The sequence below is a fragment of the Notothenia rossii genome, assembly GCF_949606895.1.
Source record: "Notothenia rossii genome assembly, chromosome: 6".
NCBI classification, from domain to species: domain Eukaryota; kingdom Metazoa; phylum Chordata; class Actinopteri; order Perciformes; family Nototheniidae; genus Notothenia; species Notothenia rossii.
The window spans coordinates 42,942,626-42,961,790 of record NC_136909.1 but is presented as its reverse complement, the minus strand read 5'-3'; the positions used below and the strand labels follow the sequence as shown (position 1 = coordinate 42,961,790).

General features: G+C 40.9%; 1 protein-coding gene and 1 long non-coding RNA gene across 4 annotated transcripts in view; one reads left to right on the top strand and one right to left on the bottom strand.

Moving 5' to 3' along the window:
* Nucleotides 1-12,357: 12,357 nt before the first annotated feature.
* Nucleotides 12,358-17,919, bottom strand: LOC307043421. Of its 3 annotated transcripts, none has more exons than XR_013809380.1 (3): nucleotides 17,783-17,917; nucleotides 15,164-15,448; nucleotides 12,358-14,256 (listed from the first exon to the last, which is right to left on the bottom strand). It is a non-coding gene; the product is annotated as an uncharacterized lncRNA (long non-coding RNA). The 3 variants fall into 3 exon arrangements; XR_013809381.1 differs by lacking the exon at nucleotides 17,783-17,917 and adding an exon at nucleotides 16,066-16,153; XR_013809379.1 differs by lacking the exon at nucleotides 15,164-15,448 and having other exon boundaries at nucleotides 17,783-17,919.
* Nucleotides 16,112-19,165, top strand: part of golph3a (golgi phosphoprotein 3a) — a 30,896-nt gene continuing 27,842 nt past the window's right edge. The window contains exons 1-2 of the mRNA XM_079687851.1: nucleotides 16,112-16,525; nucleotides 17,909-18,040. Of these exons, the coding sequence (XP_079543977.1) occupies nucleotides 16,316-16,525; nucleotides 17,909-18,040 (342 nt within the window). The 5' untranslated portion in view covers nucleotides 16,112-16,315. The remainder of the gene's footprint in view (nucleotides 16,526-17,908; nucleotides 18,041-19,165) is intronic.

Here is a 19,165-nt window from a genome sequence, read left to right as displayed (position 1 = left end):
AGTGCCCTGTACAGGATTTGCGGTTATAGCGAGGTAACTTCAGGGTTAACTCTGGGTTTCCGGTCCTACGACGCTGGTTCATGGGGTATCTCCATGCTAACTTATGCACCAAACCTGCTCCGGAGCAGGTTTGGTGTTTTATTTTTCATTTACTCTTAACATATGTATTTTTGTTTTATTATTCTTTATGTGTTTTACTGTTTTTATGATTATACTGTTGTTTAATTATATGTATTTATATGGGAAAGCACATTGTAACTATGTTTTGAAAGGTGTTATATAAAGGAAATGTATTATTATATTATCTCTGAAGACATATTCATTTTGACTATTTTTAAATGCAGGTTTTAAATCCTGGGTTTTGTTTAAGTAGCCACACTTAGCTATTTAGGCGTATTGTATATTTACTGCACTCAAAGAAATAACTCATTGGATTAACTCAATTTGATTGTTGGCAGGTTTTCCATCCAATAAATATATGTGGCACAAACTCAAACTAATGGCATCCTTGCAGCAGGGGCGGCGCCAGGGGGGAGCTAGGGGGTGCTTAAGCACCCCCCAGGATTGCCAAAGCACCCCCTAAGCACCCCCAAGAAATATGTTAGTTTTTTTTGGAAATTCTCTTTTTTTTTTTTTATTAAATTAAATTAGAAAGATTATTGATTACATCAATGCAAATGTGAAACAAACAAATGTTTGACCAAAAACATAAAGCCAACACAGGTGAATAGGCCAATGGCCAGCACCCATTAGATTTTTGACCTACCCATACAGATGTAGCGATTCATTTCAGACAGTTTGAAACGCGAGGACCGTGATTGGTAGGTGATCTGCCCTCGCTCAAGGGAAAACCTCCAGTTTGACTTGAGACCGCCCCCGTGATAGATAAATGTAATTATAATGAAGCCAGCTGCAATGGATCATTGATCCACCAGGGGGTGCAGTGGGGTTCCACACTGGAGCTCATGTGAAATAAAGTGAGATACAGTATGCTGGATGTACAGCGGAACTTTGTTAAGATCCATATGTCACGGATATCATACTACTGTGCTAAATAAGAGACATGTAATCATTTACAAAACATCACCATGTTGTTATTTAACAAAATAATTTTGTTATTCGAAAAAAACGAACGGGAGGAAATGCAGCCCGGCTCTCGATTTTTAATCCTAATTTAATCATCATCTTCACCACGATAATTTATGTTTATGTTCGCCGAATTGACATGAAATCACTGACACATATGAATATACTGTATTCAACTTCATTAAAACGTTATTAACGTGCCTAAACTCAGTAATTCACCAAAAATATGTATATTTTAATGGAGCTTCGTCGGTCGATCAGGATCCCAAAGTGTAGCGGAGGGATCCTCATCTGGATGAAGGGTGTTATTTTCCCCATAAGGAACAAGTCGCTGCAAATTATCCCGCTTATTACATGGCCACATTCTCAACAAAGTAACGACATGACTCCCAATATTAATTGAAATGCTTTTATGGATTTAGAAAATGTTTTTATTGATTTAAAAAAGAGTTGCCTGCAGAGGCGCGGGAAGGTATTTTGAGTGGGGGTGCTGAGGTGCTGGACTGAGCACGCACAAAAAAACTCCCCACACGCAAACACACAAAACCCGCGACTGTTACAATGAAGGCTCGATAATCAGCTCACGGCATATAGGCAGGGGTAAAGTGCTATTTTTTACGAGTGGGGAGCGGACCTCACCTCCTCTAGGGGGGTCCGGGGAGATGCTCCCCCGGGAAGATTTTTTTTAAATATTGAAGTTAAAAGCATCAATCTGGTGCACTTTGAGAGCAACATTAAGAGATCTATGGATACATCTCTCAACACCCAGATGAAACACATCTGTAAGCAGATGTTCTTTTTCTTTATGGATATTTTACAAATCACTCCCCTTTCAAACTGTATTGTTGTTTTACTGCCATATAGTATTTCATAAATGTTTTTCCTTTATTCTATTTTTTTTTTTTTAACTATAATGATCATATGAAGGTGTGCCGCGGAAATAATCTTTTGAATAATTTTTGACCAAACCGTTTGAGACCCACTGAGATAACTTAGACTAAAGTTAACTATCTAAACACTCAGAGTCCTTTAGCTCACCTGAGCCTCTCAGTCTGAGAGGAGAGCTCTCCTCCAGCTTGTTGTGGAACAAACAGCTCCGTATGTCCGTTAGTGCAGCTAGCTAACCAGATGCTAACAACACGGTCCCTGCTGCTGGCACCGGTCCCTCTCTCTCTCCCCCTCTCTCACACACACTAAAGTCGCTATTTCCGCACACACACAGAGCCGCGAGCTTGAATGACACAAGCACACTTTTATTTCCATGCAACTCTCTGATTTGTCTGGTGTCTTGCCTCTGTTGCATTCACTGAACACGGGACATTAAAGTCCTGCCGTCCTTTCTAGTGTCTTGATGAGGTTCACGTAAAGCACGGTTAATGTATTATATTATTTAGGTAGAATTGTCCGGGGCTACAGAAAAAACATTCGGGGCAGGCCAAAATATTATTTTACCAACAATGTGGAATGTATTGGCTACATATTGCACAGATTATGCACAGCGGGAGCAGCAATAACCGTCAAATAATAATTCAGACAGGGGAGCTCCGCACCCCCTGCCTGCCGCTAGGGGGTGCTGCAGCGCCCTCAGCACCCCCCTTCCCGCGCCCATGGTTGCCTGTATATATTTTAATTGACATGCATCCGCTAAGAAAAATAGTCCGTTGTTACAGTTTTTTAAACAGTCTGAATGAAACGGCAGCTCTCAGCTGTGTATTTACACAACAAATGGCCCATCAACCACAGCTCTCTCCCCCCCTCCCCCCCTGATCTTTCTTCTCCAGCAGCTAAATTAACAGTAGGTTACTCTGAGTGACCATAGACTGTATGTGACAAGCTTACAGTTAGTGACGTAACAACACCATAAAAGCTGGTGGGTTGAAAGCAATACGGGAGGTACAAATAACTAGAATTAAAGCTGCGAGCAGCGTTGAGCGGGTCTTCGACGCTCCGCAGGCTGTTGTCCGCACGTCGACGTCAGGCAGATGTCTCGAGGACTCGGCCGTTGGCAAACGTGGGAAGTTTCAGGCCGATCGGACAACGTACACAGGAGTTACAGCAGTATCACAAACATTGTGTTTGATGGGGAGTGATCTGTCGCCATGGCAACGGAATTTGATGACACCCCATAATACGCCTAGATGTGTTGAGGGCTGCATCGTTATCAAACCTGTGAAGTTTTGGGCCGTTTGGAGCAAGTTAACTGGAGTTATGAGAGAACCGTGTTTCACGGCGACCATTTAGTTACCATAGCAACGACATTTGACGAAATCTCAAATCTGACACATATATGTCTCGAGGGGTTGACCGTTAGCACACATGTGAAATTTGAACACTTTTTGAACATTTAAACGGAGTTTTAGCAATATCGTGCTTAACGGCGAGGGATGCGTTGCCATGGCAACAGCTTTTGAGGAAAACTCACTATTGTCATATTCAGGTGTTGAGGGCCGGACCATCAACTGTCATCTGAAGTGTGGTGCGGTTTGGACGATTTTCCATGGAATTAAGAGAACATTGTGTTTTATGGCGAGGGATGCGTTGCCATGGCAACGGCATATGATGACATCCCCTACTTGACATAGAGCTGTTGAGGGCCTGACCATTAATGATAGTCTGAAGTCTGGTGCCGTTTGGACGATTTTCCATGGAGTTATGACAATACCGGGTATTTTGGCGAGGGATGCGTTGCCATGGCAACAGCTTTTGAGGAAAACTCACTATTTTCACAGTGAGGTGTTGAGGGCCGGACCATTAACTGTGATCTGAAGTCTGGTGCCGTTTGGACGATTTTCCATTGAATTAAAACAACACCGTGTTTCATGGCGAGGGATCTGTCGCCATGGCAACGGCATATGATGACACCCCATAATGGAGTTAGAGCTGTTCAGGGCCTGACCGTCACCCATCATATGAAGTCTGGTGCCGTTTGGACGATTTTCCATTGAGTTAACAGAACATCGGGTATTTTGGTGAGGGATGCATTGCCATGGCAACAGCTTTTGAGGAAAAGTCACTATTGTCACATTGAGGTGTTGAGGGCCGGACCATTAACTGTGATCTGAAGTCTGGTGCCGTTTGGACCATTTTCCATTGAGTTAACACAACATCGTGTTTTTTGGCGAGGGATGCGTTGCCATGGAAACGGCATATGATGACATCGCATAATTGGCGTAGAGCTGTTGAGGGTCGGACCATTAGCCATCATCTGAAGTCTGTTGCCGTTTGGACGATTTTCCATTGAGTTAACACAACACCGTGTTTCATAGCGAGGGATCTGTCGCCATGGCAACGGCATATGATGACACCCCATAATGGAGTTAGAGCTGTTCAGGGCCTGACCGTCACCCATCATATGAAGTCTGGTGCCGTTTGGACGATTTTCCATTGAGTTAACAGAACATCGGGTATTTTGGTGAGGGATGCGTTGCCATGGCAACAGCTTTTGAGGAAAACTCACTATTGTGACATTGAGGTGTTGAGGGCCGGACCATTAACTGTGATCTGAAGTCTGGTGCCGTTTGGACCATTTTCCATTGAGTTAAGACAACATTGGGTTTTATGGAGGGGGATGCGTTGCCATGGAAACGGCAAATGATGACATCCCATAATTGGCCTAGAGCTGTTTAGGGCCTGACCATCACCCATCATATGAAGTCTGGTGGCGTTTGGACGATTTCCATTGAATTACGACAACATAGAGTTGTATGGCGAGGGATGCGTTGCCATGGAAACGGCATACGATGACATCCCATAATTGGCATAGAGCTGTTTAGGGCCTGACCATCACCCATCATATGAAGTCTGGTGCCGTTTGGACGATTTTCCATTGAGTTAACAGAACATCGTATTTTTTGGCGAGGGATTCGTTGCCATAGAAACGGCATACGATGAGATCTCAGATTTCATGTAGAGCTGTTGAGGCATTCACCGGTGATATAAAAGTGAAGATTGGGGGACGATGGGACCGTGTCCATTGGAGTTACAGCGACACCGTGTGTTATGGCGAGGGATCCGTTGCCATGGTAACGCCATATTAAGTAACATCGGATTTGACGTAGAGCTGTTCAGGGCCGCAGTGGTAATCATCATGTGAAGTTTGGTGGCGTTCTGAGCATGTCAGTTTGAATTATGACATCATCGTGTTCCATGGCGAGGGATGGCCTAGCATCGAGCGAACGCGAACTTTGGCGCCAAATCACGGCTGTGCCGTGCGAAAGAAAAAAAGTTCCGTGATAACTTTAGATCGCCCAAAAAAGTTCTCTGATAACTTTAGATCGCCCATTTGTCGAGAAGCTACCCGACGAATTTGGAGTCGTACGGTTAAAAATTCCCTAGGAGGAGTTCGTTAAAGTGCGGAGGACGAAAAACGCGATAAATCGCGATAAATCGCGATAAATCGCGATAAATCGCGTTTTTCCAACGCCAAATTCAAAATGGCCAACTTTCTGTACGTTATTTTATACCCCTCCAAGAGGCTTTTTTGCTCGTCTCCGCACCCTAGATATGCGTAGCGAGTTTCGTTGGTTTACGTGAAAGTTAAAGTAGGGGGAGTTAACGTTAAAAACGGAAGTGGGCGTGGTCTACGCAATTTTTTACGCAAAGTTCCGGTACCAATTACACATCGCTATTTTCACGACTTGTGATGCGCATGCGAAATTTGGTGAGTTTTCACATATGTTGCGGGGGTCAAAAGTGCGCGCAATGTATTCAAATAATAATCAGAAGAAGAATAATAATAATAATAATCGGACCGATATCAATCATGTTTATGGACGGCCTAGGATGGCCGAGTTTGGCGTGGGCTACCTACTGTCATGATTTAGGCCACTTTTGCCCGTCTTTTGCCCTGTTTTGTGTGGGTTTTGCATGGTTATCGCTCGCATTGCGAGCGACTAAATTGATCCTACCGATATCAATCATGCGAGTTGCAGTCACGTGGGCTTCGCTCACGTCACTGGGCTCACGCGGCCTATCACCCGTCATGATTTCCGAACCTTTTCTGTGCTTTTGCCGGTCGTTTTCCCTGTTTTGTGTGTGTTTCGCAGGTTTATCGGTCGCTGCCCGACCGATTTCAATAGGGTCTTCGCCGACCTAGGTCTCAGACCCTAATAATTGTGATTTATTTATTGTGGCTTTTATGTTTTTAGGTATAAAATGTTATGTAATTCAGGCTTATAGTTCACCCTTCTCTAAAAGCCTTCAACAATGACAATATTCATTGTAATTTAATAAATCCTTCCAACACACATTGTAAAAAATAGCCTACTGTAAGTTAACAAATCATTTCAATATGTACATCTTCTGATGTAACAACAATAACATTATAAATAGTAACATAGCTGAACATGGTATTGCACATTTAGCTTTGAGTGTTACTGACCTGAGATGTTTTTATTACATGAATTAAGGTGACTGAGGCTTTTTAACATACAGGGATGCAAACTCATCAGGTATGAAAAAGGTGACAAGGATCCGAGCCCCCGGCTCCCCCACCCCACGGAATGACAGAGGATTTTAGCAGTCAGAACAACTAAAGCAGCAGTGTTAATAATAACAGAAACGCCAAAGAGTCACATCTAATAGAAATATATAAAAGCATTTATTTTTAAATTGTGTAGCAGTCAGTTTATAATTTTGGCAGCACTGTTGAGCATTTTGAAAATGTATTTTCGTGACTCTGTGCAAGGCTTGAGTCTTTTTATCTTTATAGCCACATGGTGTAAAGTAACTAAGTTCATAAACTCAACAAGTACTATACTTGGGCACAATTTTTAGATACTTGTACTTTATTTAAGTATTTCAATGTTTTGCTACTTTGTTCTTCTACTCCACTACAGTTCAGAGGTACATGCTGTACTTTTCCTCCACTCCATGTATTTAATACCTTTAGTTACTTCACAGATCTGGATTAATTAAGTGAAATATAACCAAGTGTTAAATCAGACTTTAGTTCCACCTGGAGTAAATCCACAAGCTACCCTGCAGTATACAAAGTCATTCAAACTAGCTGCACCTTTACCAGCTTTGAGAACACTTTCATGATCAATCATTATAAAACCTATCATATCTATTATTCTGAAATGGACCAATCTGCACAATGACTACTTTTACTCAAGTACAAGATCTGAGTACTTCTACTTTTACTCAAGTACAAGACCTGAGTACTTCTACTTTTACTCTAGTACAAGATCTGTGTGCTTCTACTTTTACTCAAGTACAAGACCTGAGTGCTTCTACTTTTACTCAAGTACAAGATTTGAGTACTTCTACTTTTACTCTAGTACAAGATCTGTGTGCTTCTACTTTTACTCAAGTACAAGATTTGAGTACTTCTACTTTTACTCTAGTACAAGATCTGTGTGCTTCTACTTTTACTCAAGTACAAGATCTGAGTACTTCTAATTTTACTCAAGTACAAGATCTGAGTACTTCTACTTTTACTCAAGTACAAGATTTGAGTACTTCTACTTTTACTCTAGTACAAGATCTGTGTGCTTCTACTTTTACTCAAGTACAAGATTTGAGTACTTCTACTTTTACTCTAGTACAAGATCTGTGTGCTTCTACTTTTACTCCAGTACAAGACCTGAGTGCTTCTACTTTTACTCAAGTACAAGATTTGAGTACTTCTACTTTTACTCTAGTACAAGATCTGTGTGCTTCTACTTTTACTCAAGTACAAGATCTGAGTACTTCTACTTTTACTCAAGTACAAGACCTGAGTACTTCTACTTTTACTCAAGTAGGCCTACAAGATCTGAGTACTTCTACTTTTACTCAAGTACAATATATACTTATACCACCTCTGTTTATAGCCTATGAAAAAAAACTATTAGAAATAGAAGGCTAAAGCTAACGTTAGCAGATAGTGACAATGTATGCTTGCTAGCTAGCTCAACGATTCCTTAAATAATATTGCCACAGAAAAACTTTACAGTTCACATCACGCTCTGCCGCTCCGACAGGGAGCTCTGCTCTGAACACCTGAACGGCCCGTTCTAACAGCTGTTCACCAGCGGTCCAGTCTGTGCCACAGTGACTCCGGACGCACAGTTAATATTAACGAACGCACCCGTAGGTAATGTAGCTGCTGAAGCTAGACCATCATCTCGGAGCAGCAGAGCCTTATTATACATCCATGAGCAGAGCCGACAGGCAGGAAGACTCGAGCACACAGCTCGTACTTCATTATAATATATAAAAAAAGAACACCATGCGTGTCATGATGGCACATAACAGCTCAAGGCCGCAGATTACTCCGGGTCCCAGCCCCCTCCATACGCCAAAAATATTTGTATTGCAGATCTACATGAATCACACAAACGACTTATTTTGGATTCAAAATGGCGAATTTCGCCGAAAGGTGACAAGTTTGCATCACTGAACATAGACAGAGCACAACTGAAACATAACATCTGAGATGTAACAACATAATACACTTTTCGGGGATGCTTGGGATGTGAGTGAGGGACACGGCTTAGAACGGGCGTGTCGCCTGGCAGGACAGGAGAGTGTGTGCATCAGTCTGCCTTGATCTATGAATTCATGTCCGTGACACTCACTGCTGCCCACAGCTGTTTTATAGAATGAAATTCCTTCACTTCATGAAAGTGTTTTAACCACACACACCTCTACACACACATGACGGGTGTTATTTTCCCCATAAGGAACAAGTCGCTGCAAATTATCCCGCTTATTACACGGCCACATTCTCAACAAAGTAACGACATGACTCCCAATATTAATTGAAATGCTTTTATAGATTTAGAAAATGTTTGTATTGATTTAAAAAATAGTTGAATGTATTGATTTAAAAAATAGTTGTATGTATTGATTTAAATTGACATGCACCCGCTAAGAAAAATAGTCCGTTGTTACAGTTTTTTAAACAGTCTGAATGAAACGGCAGCTCTCAGCTGTGTATTTACACAACTAATGGCCCATCAACCACAGCTCTCTGCCCCCCTCCCCCCTTGATCTTTCTTCTCCAGCAGCTAAATTAACGGTAGGTTACTCTGAGTGACAAGCTTACAGTTAGAAACAACACTGTAATTGCAAGTGACCCTCAGTTAGTTGACTTTTATGTTCAACTGCTAAATTCGTTACTGATAAAAAAGGGCTTCTACTGTACCTAATTACCTTAACACTAGAACCGCCAGAGGTTTTTGTATAGGCCTACCTAAACCAGTCAAATCCCGCTATTAGAATGCAATTTTTAACAACATAGGGTGCTACATAACACACTTTCAGGAAAAGTCACGGACTGGGAGACTTTAATATTTTATTGAAAAAAAGTTACATTGCACACACACAACACACATCACACAAATTGACCCGATTGGCGGTTCTAGTGTTAAATAAACTCACTAATTAATGAAACTAGTTCAATACGCATTATTCTTATTCTTATCATTCTTTATGAGCGCAGAAATAGGCCTAGTCTTAAAATCAGATCTGTTTTTTAAATGAAATCTGACGGCAGGCAGTTAGCTCTGATCACCTATGATAAATGCGCCGCACCTAATCGCTGGCCATTCAGCCACAGACACTGTTCGAAATGGGGGGGAGCTAGGTGGAGCTTGGCTCCCCCGAAGAGGGAGGGAGCTCCCTTGATGGCTGACTTTGAGATAAATAGGGGGAGCCCAAAACAATCGTGCATATTTGTGTCACACAGATTAGAAATGTTGAGTTTCTGTAAATAACAGTTCTTGAAATAAATAATAGTTATTGTTCATTACAGTTTCTGAATATTTTTTTTATATTTGTGAATATGTCTGGGTGTTGCCATCTGTACGTGGCGGCGCTGCATTCTTACTTACGTTGCTATGGTTATGGCGGTGATGCCGGCGCGGTATTTGAAATGTTCATATTGATATTTGTTTAACTCTGTGTAATAAAAAAATATGGCAAAACGAAAACAGCCAAGCGTCACAGTTTTTGGATTCACAAGCAAAGAAGCGAAGGAGTCTAAAAATGACAACGTGAACGGAAAACAACTTTTAGTTGGCCGGCTGTAAGCGGCGTTAGGATCGAGCTTGACAGCTCCACACCGAGGGAGAGGCCTGCCGATGCGGAGCCTGAAGAGGCTTCAACAACGGCCACATCCGCCGGCATAGTGACACCGTCTGTATTAGTAGAAGAGTGTTTTTATAGCAATTGATCGCATCCGTGCTGCTGCGCCGGTCAACAGAGCGTGCGTGTGACATATTTAGTAGCAGGATGTGCTCTGAAAAATAGGGCTCCCTGAAAGCAAATGGGTAATTCGAAAACTGACAGAGCTCCCTCTATACAAATCAAACTGTAGACGGTGTGAAAGCACCTATTGTTTTAAATAATGGTCGGAATGTGACCTGTGAGCCTTCTGAATTACCGTGGGACAGCACATTCTAAACTAAAATGTTCAATCAATAAAGTAACATCTTATCTTATCTTAATAATATCTTCATATTAATAATAATAATAAATCATACAGTATGTGTCCGAAAGGGAGCAGGAGGAAGCAAACACAAAAATATACTGCATATTAAAGCAAACGATTGTAAAGGTTAAAGTATGAGCATAACAAATAAAGAAGTGTAATGTAAACATTTACATTATGATTATTTAATATATAAAGACTCTATATTATTGAATTACAAGATTAGATATACTTTAGTTGATCTAAAATATGGATGTGTTCAAATGCTCTTCAAAACACAACTGAAAGTCCATGAAACTTGTCTTTCTGTATTTGTGAATGAAGCGCCATCTCCTGGTTAAAACCTGAAATTGAAAATCTGGCAACGCCCTCTTGGAAAATAGTGGGAGGGCTTAACATTCCTCTATACTGGTCTTTGGCAGGTAGTAGGCAGGAAGCTGTAAACTGGAGTCCGAAATCCAGTGCTACATCTGTAGGCTAAATTACTTTGTGACACTTGAGTGACTTCCTGTTAGCTGGAGCGCCAAATTATTTGCTAACAGCAAAGTGACAAATGGATCGTTTTTTAGTCCTTAAACGTCCAAGTGTGGACACTCAATCAAAACCACCTGAAAGTGAGAGGGAAGTAGCTTACTTCTGGGTCTCTGTGTTTCATTCAAGATCTGCTCTGTGTGTTGTGTGGCACGAGCCATTTTGTGTGCGTGCGCGAGCACCGGTGGGTCTCTACCATGGTCTACCGGAGATCGTTGTGGTTAGCATCTGGTGCTCTAGCCAAGCTAACGGATATAAGGAGCTTTTTCAACAACAAAGTGGAGGGAGAACTCTCTCCTGTCAGACTGAGAGTCTCAGATAACCTCAGCTCAGGTGAAGTAAAGGACTCTCAGTGTTTAGATAGTTAACTTTAGTCTAGTTATCTCAGTGGGTCTCAAACGTTTCGTTTTAAAAGGGGAGGGATTTGTAAAATATCTATAAAGAAATAGTAAATCTGTTTACAGTTCTGTTTCATATGTATGTTGAGAGATGTATCCATAGATCTCTTCATTTTGCTCTCAAAGTGCACCAGATTGATGCTTTTAACTTCAATATTAAAAAAAAGATCTTCGGGAGCATTTCAAAATGCAAGAGGGGGGACTGGGGGGGTGCTAGTGGATCGCCGGAGCTGTTAGATTAACATTAACATGCTTATATTGTAGTTCTAAGTGCAATGCCTTGCGGCCTGTAGCACCATCCTTGATGGAGCATATGTGCGGGCAGGAAAGGAGTGAGCTTAGAGTAGTTGTCGATTTTTGTCCTGTTTTCTGTGACTATCTGCCTCACCCTCTCAGACTTTCAGTTGCGCGCGCTACTAAAGAGATGTGTTACCATGGAAACCAAACAATGGTGTAGCTGTATTAAAGTCAGAGTGGAAACAGTCCTGAGTAAATCTGATTTTGTCAGAAATCGGGAGAAATGCGGGAGAAATATGACCCCGGGAGGAAACCAGGAGAGGGCAATGAAATCGGGAGTCTCCCGCGAAAATCGGGAGGGTTGACAAGTATGAGTTGCAGCAGAAAATTCAACTGTAGCGCTGGTGCATTAATGGGAAACCCTTAAAGTTTGAGCACCCTCTTTGAAACGTCAAGCTACCCCACAGCACCCCCTAGAGAAAATCTCTGGCGCCACCACTGCCTTGCAGTAAAATGTAAATGAGTTAGTCCAACTCAAATTTTTCAAATAGAGTTTAAGTAAAATGATAACATTACCTTTATGAATTTAAATAATGCTAGTCCACCTAAATCCTATTTAATCAATTGAAAATTAAATAATGAGGTTGAATATAATTTAATAAAAATGTGTTACACATGATAGAAAAACATGGTTTAGTTTGTTTTATTTTGAAATTCACATTATTCAAAACAATCCTCCATTCCACTCAATACAGTGTTTTAAAAATGAATGAATTCACACTGAAAGATGAAAACATTTTCTGAAAGATAATACCGATTTTAAAAATGGCAGAGAAATGGAACTCCTAGAATTAACTTACAAATCTCCCTTTGCCAAATACAATGAATACAATATAGCCAGTTTACCCCTAAACCTGTTTTTCAGGTCTCAGGCTCGAAAATGACATTCCCAGAACAAATGACCATATCTTCCCTTCTAAAAGGGTTAAATTAATAATATTTTTTCTCAAAGTAAGGATAAACCTGTGAGTTGGATGTATAAAAGTCAGAATCAATATAGATGTTTTTTATTTTAAAGAAAATTCAGATTGAACATAGTAAAAAACTGTAAATTATAGTGTCCGTCCAAAAATTATTTTTTACTTATAGTGAAAATTACCCTTGGATGATGGTAAAGTAGACTAAAAGCTTTATGAATCCAAAGTACAACATATACTGTATCAAGATTGATGCAAAACAATTGACATTTGACCTTTTCAGAGAGGTTTAGCAAAAAAAACTCCACCTCTGAGGTGATTTGGGTGGAAATGGTTTTTTTTGACCGTTTCTCTGGAACCCATTTGTCGATTTTGGTGATTGACATCTCTTTCTGACCGTTAGAGCCAATAGAATCGAAGAATCTCCCCACTCACACACATGGTAAAACAAAAAGGTGGGGGCTTCGCGGACGCAGTTTTGCATGAGAGTGAAGCGCTATAGCTCTAGCTCTGACATCTGGAAACCGAAAAGCAGGTTTATTGCTCATGGATGATCAGAAATCATTTCAAAGGGACACAGACACATTGGATTAACCTATGGATTAATTTCAGCAGCGTTTTTATCGTTTTAATGCCATTGAAGACCACTTTTGACCAGACTACGATGCAGGTGAGCCATGTTAGCGTTTTTAGCTACCTAGCGCCATATGTTTTGATGTCTGTTCTTGTTCTTATCTCCGTGAGTTCGTATAATTGAGTGATAATGAGGGTACCCTTCGATTTTGTGTCACCTCACGATGTGAAACGATGTGTTGGGTGTGCACCAAAGATAAATAATAAGGTTTTGTGAGTGAATTTCAGTGCAGTCATCTGTTAGCATTTTTCGCTCGTTGCTAATTCAGAGGCTCAGCGTTAGCATTGTGTTTTTTTTTTTTTTTTTTTTTTTTTAAATAATCAGTTAGATGAGTTTTTTCCCGTTACATGGATATAAAAACATTCATAGTTTATTAAATGAACATGCCCTCAGACACTGTTTCCTGCAAGATGTTGCGACAGTACCCCGGTACCGGGGTCTCTCGGGCTTAACAGGTTTATCAGGGTATATGAGTATGCACTGCTCTTCTAACAGGGAAATAACACATATCATAACGAGTGCAAACACCAACATATGGAAATAGAGTGTTACGGTTGAAACAAACAAATACAGAAAAGCACAGAAGAAATGATTGATATAACTGCTTAATCTGCTCTGATTAGGAAACTCGTGAATAGAATGACAACAATGAACTCATGAGTCACTTCTTTTTCACATTTCAATCGAAAAACTTGATCTTCAGACTTTCTATTTTACCATTCAGCTTGTGCCCATCCAGATTCATCACTACCTTCTGCATGAACTCGAAGGTGTGTTTGAGAGCTCAAATCCAGCCAGGGCATAAATAAATCCCAATAGCATGACAAACCCCACAATCAAGCTGCCCAAGTTGTCCATGACTATATTGCCTTCGATGACAATTCCCACGTCCTCTGGCTGCCCATCCACATCTCTTTAAAGTGTGTATATGCCCATGACTGTGTTTGCCAGGTCCCTCTTGGCATCTTCAGAGGCCTGAACAAAGACACAAACATACAACACATGTGTTAACTAAAACCTGAATTCACCATAAAACATTTTCATTGCAACTGCATTTTATAGAAGCAGATTTACTTATGTGGCTCTCCTAATTGATCAACACAGTTTTAGACTAACCCTCTGGTATCACTCAAATGTACTACATATTTATTTATTCATGTATAGATGTATTTATAATATAAATGTAAATATTTATTTCAGCATTCATTTATTATTTGTATTTATTTCCAGATGTATTTAGTCATGTTTTAATTCACATTTGCTTTTATTTATGTCTGTATTTATCAATTGTATTCCTATGTTAATTTATAGATGTATTTATATCTGTATAAATGTATTAATTAACTTTTTTCTATATTTATTTTAACACTTGCTCGATGAAATTACCTCTGTATCTATTTTTGTATCTATTTATTTCTGTATTTATTCATTCATACATATATTCATTCCTATATTAATGTATATATTTATATATTTCTACATGTATTTATGATATGTGATAACACATCTAGATGTAAGCAGGGTTAGGCTTGTGTGCCACATAATTTCTTATTATAAATGTAAGTATGGTGGTTATAATTGTGGGTAACACTGTTAACCACTACATTGAAAACATATTGTGATAAATATACTGTTGTTAATGTTTTGTGTAATAAGATGGAAAGGTGGGATCTCAGATCTTGTACTTGAGTAAAAGTATACTGTAGAAGTAACAGTGTAGGAATACTCTGTCGACGGTGGTTTTGTGGAGTGGACTAGAATACATCATCTGCTTCTGAATGTGGCCAAGACCAGAGAGATGGTCATTGATTTCAGGAGGACGTCTCCTCAGCCCCTGTGCATTCTGGGAGAGGATGTGGCTGTTGTGGAGGACTACAAGTACCTGGGAGTGCACTTAGACAACGGACTGAACTGGAGGATCAGGATCAACACTGACGCTGTGTACAAGAAGGGGATGAGCAGACTCTATTTTCTGAGGAAGCTGAGATCCTTCCACATGTGCAGCAAGATGCTGGAGATCTTCTACCAGTCTGTCGTTCCAGTGCTCTCTTCTTTGCTGCGGTCGGGGGGGGGGGGGGCAGCATCAGAGCCGGGGACACCAGCAGGATCAATAAACTGATCAGGAAAGCTGGGTCTGTCATCGGCATCAAGCTGGACCCTTTTGAAGCTGTGGTGGAGAAGAGACACTGAACAGGCTGTTGTCCAGCCCCCCCCCCCCTGCAGCTGGACAGACAGATAAGCTCACCCCACCCATCCTCTCCACCTGCAGCTGGACAGACAGATAACCCCCCCCCCCCCCTCTCCTCCTGCAGCTGGACAGACAGATAACCCCACCCATAGCCCCCACCCATCCTCCCCACCTGCAGCTGGACAGACAGCGGAGCTCCTTCTTCAACAGACTGCTGCAGCTCCGCTGTCACAAGGACCGATACAGGAAAACATTCCTGCCTACTGCCATAACAGTGTACAACAAATCACCTCTGGCTGGCAGAGAACTCTTTGCTCCATATAGTTTCTCTTGGAATGTGATCAATCAGATATCTTATCTTAACTTAAAAATAAAAGTCCTGGATTCAAAATGCAAACATTTGAAATACTCAAGTAAAGTAGGCCTACAAGTAGGCCTACCTAAGAATTGTACTTAAGAATAGTCCTTGAGTACATTTACTTGGTTACTTTACACCACTACTGTTGTTAATATTGAGTGTAAAAAAGATGATGTGGCATTAAACCTGACTTTAAATTAGATCCTGTTTGCGGTATTCAGATTATCTCGGTTTCTACCTGCTGGAGGATTTCGGTACCACATCACCACACGGCGCCATATTAGATACACAGTATATTGCAGCGGACGAAGTCAAGGAAAGGGAACTGGACTCCAGATGACAAGGCTTCTCAGGCCGCAGTAGTCAATTCTCAAAACACTCGAGGTGAATGTTTTATGGTTGACAACGAGTAATTGAGTCAAACATCTCGGGCAGTGCAGTCCAAGGCGTGCTGTTTTCGTCGTTGTTTCGCAGAGTTGCCGGCAGACATGACTTCCTTGGTTCAACGGAGCTCGGGCCTGGTGCAGAGGCGGACCGAAGCCTCGCGCAACGCCGCCGACAAAGACCATCCGGACGGCGAGGAGGACGAGGAGCCCCGCCGGGGAGACGAGCCGGATGATGACGATACCGGAGACTCCAAAGAAACACGTCTCACCTTGATGGAAGAAGTGCTGTTGTTAGGACTGAAGGACCGAGAGGTAATAGCAGATACATCCTGGTCTCTAACGCAGTAACATGAAGGTAAATCTTAACATTAGACGATGGTATGTTGCCCAAGCTAACGTTAGTGCCCTTGTTTGCTATAACGCTAGCTATAGCTAACAATAATAATGGACCTCAGAGCTGCAGGCCGAGCTGTTTATGCCTTGAGTCTAAACACGGTTTTGACTAATAACATAACTCAGCAGTGGCGGTCAGGGAATTGGATATTGTCTTGTGACAGATAGTGTTTCTTGGGACTTTTGTGCCTATCGGTATGCTGATGCTAGCTTGCTAGTTAGCTTAAATGAATACAGGGAAAACGATTACAAACAGTGGCCAGAGTAACTCAAACAAATGGCCATGTGTTAATGATCTGTTGGTTTGTACAGTCTGGTAAACATGTTAGATAACAGGAATGCTGAATGTCAATCTTCTGCTATAGGGTCAGTCTTTAATGTGACCTTATCACTCATTAAAAAGTGTACTCGTGAGAGAATTCTAAAGTATTGTCAACCCACTTGTACTATTTCCTGTCTTGTTTTTAATTTGTATTCTGACACATCGTATCCCAGTGGAGTTGATTCGGATTTGTTCACACCGATTTACAAAAAACAAAAATCAATATCAAAAGCTGATTTGTTTAACTTCCAATTTGACTTTTGACTGACTGACACATTCCAAACTTGCAACCAACTCTGTTGCAGGAATTGATGGAGAAAAACCTGATACTGCACACAAAGCAATGCACATACCTAAGGATACTTGACCAGCATTTTTGCATTTTATAGGAAGGCTTCTTCATCCTTTTTCACTAAAAATTGAGTGTGGATAAGGCAGTTTGATGACTAAGTTAGATTCCCCAACATTAACAGTTTGATTTAGTGCTTACTGGTTGCAACCGGATGTTTGTAAAGTAGAGTATTTAGGGATAGGCGTTGCTAATTTGCTCAGGCTGTAAATGCTGTGGTATGGCATTGGTTTATCATTCATACTTCCCCCGGCCCCTATACAAATAAGCATTGCCTAAATATACCGAGTGCAATACGGTTGAAAGCTCATGGTTGTTTTTCAGCCGAAAACGTATTAGATTGGTATCGAGTTACTTTCGTTTCTGTGTTTAAAATCTGCATCAGCTCTTTTGGTTTTATTTGCTTGTGTTTCTGTAAAGCTTTCTCTAACTTTTTTAACACTCATGTCTATGACTTGACTGACAGGAACTGTAGGTGTTGTTTTCAAAGTATCTGTTTACTCACTGGGCTTATCCGCTTGAGCAACAGCAATTCTCCTGGCAGCCAGTCTGGGTCCAGTGAGCTCTTCTGTTAGTTTAGCAGTTGCACAGTTGACACACCAGGATTCTTACATGTGTTTCCTTGTTGCAGGGCTACACCTCATTCTGGAATGACTGCATCTCATCAGGGCTGCGGGGGTGCATGCTGATCGAGCTGGCTCTGCGAGGACGTCTGCAGCTGGAGGCGTGTGGCATGAGGAGGAAAGGTCTGCTGGCCAGGAAGGTAGGACGCCTGTTTCTGCTTGTGCAGCTTTTTTTCTTCGTTTGTCTTAATCTGTGCTTCTACCACCTACTTGTATTGCAACCGGCACAGTTATTCACAACCAGCTTCAACAAACTCGTAACAACTAACTCTACCAGTGTTCCAAAGACTTAGACTTAGCACAATTTTTTTTTTTTTTAAAGGGAACTTATTTGGGCCAAGGGGGGCACATATAAAAACAATACTAGGTCTTATGTGGACTGTCTGAGCTTACTGACTGCAGGCATCATAATACCGAAGAGTATATAGTTGAGATGAATTATATTTTGATTACCAGGTTACCTAAAGAAAAGTACACAGTTTATTATTTATTAACATCTTCTGCTAGTTTTCAGCTACCTGTGGTTGTAGAATCATTGAGCAGGCATTATCCTATTCCAGTATTCTTGTAAACATTTATTTAAAAACCCAATGTGTTTAGACCCTAGCTTTGCACAAAGTGCTCATTGTTGGCTTGACATTTCAAAGCTTACCCATTAATCAATTTGCAAGCTATTCAACTTGTAAAGTCTATGTATTTGAAACATTTATAGATATTTTTGAAAACTAATGGATGCTTTCTGTCTATGATATGGTAAGTGTATTCCAGAAGGAAAGTTTCCACTCAACTCTATTCTCTACATGCCTAAACTCCTTACTGTTCCATATTCCTTCATCGTTATTTGTAAAGCGCAGAGTGAAACCAAAGGAGTGTATGTGTTTAGGAGTTTTCCAGTTATTGTCATAATGTACTCGGATTAATTAACGCATTTACAACACGTTGTTTGTTTTAATCAGCTTCTGCAATCTGAGGAATTTCTGCTTTTCTCTGTTGTATGTCAATGTGAGATGAAACATTTCTAAGATTATAAACGGCAAGGCACCCCCACCACTCTTGCACTTTTATACAGCAGAAAAAAAATTCAAACAGCAGAACCACAAGGTCTGCCCTAAAATAAGACTGTGTAGTCCCTCTTAGGTCCAGTTCCTTTGGTAAAGAGTGTTTCTCTGTGAGGGCATCAACACTCTGGAACATAATACCAATACAGATAAGGAATAACACCTCCTATCATACATTTAACCACTATCATAAGAACTGGCTTTTAA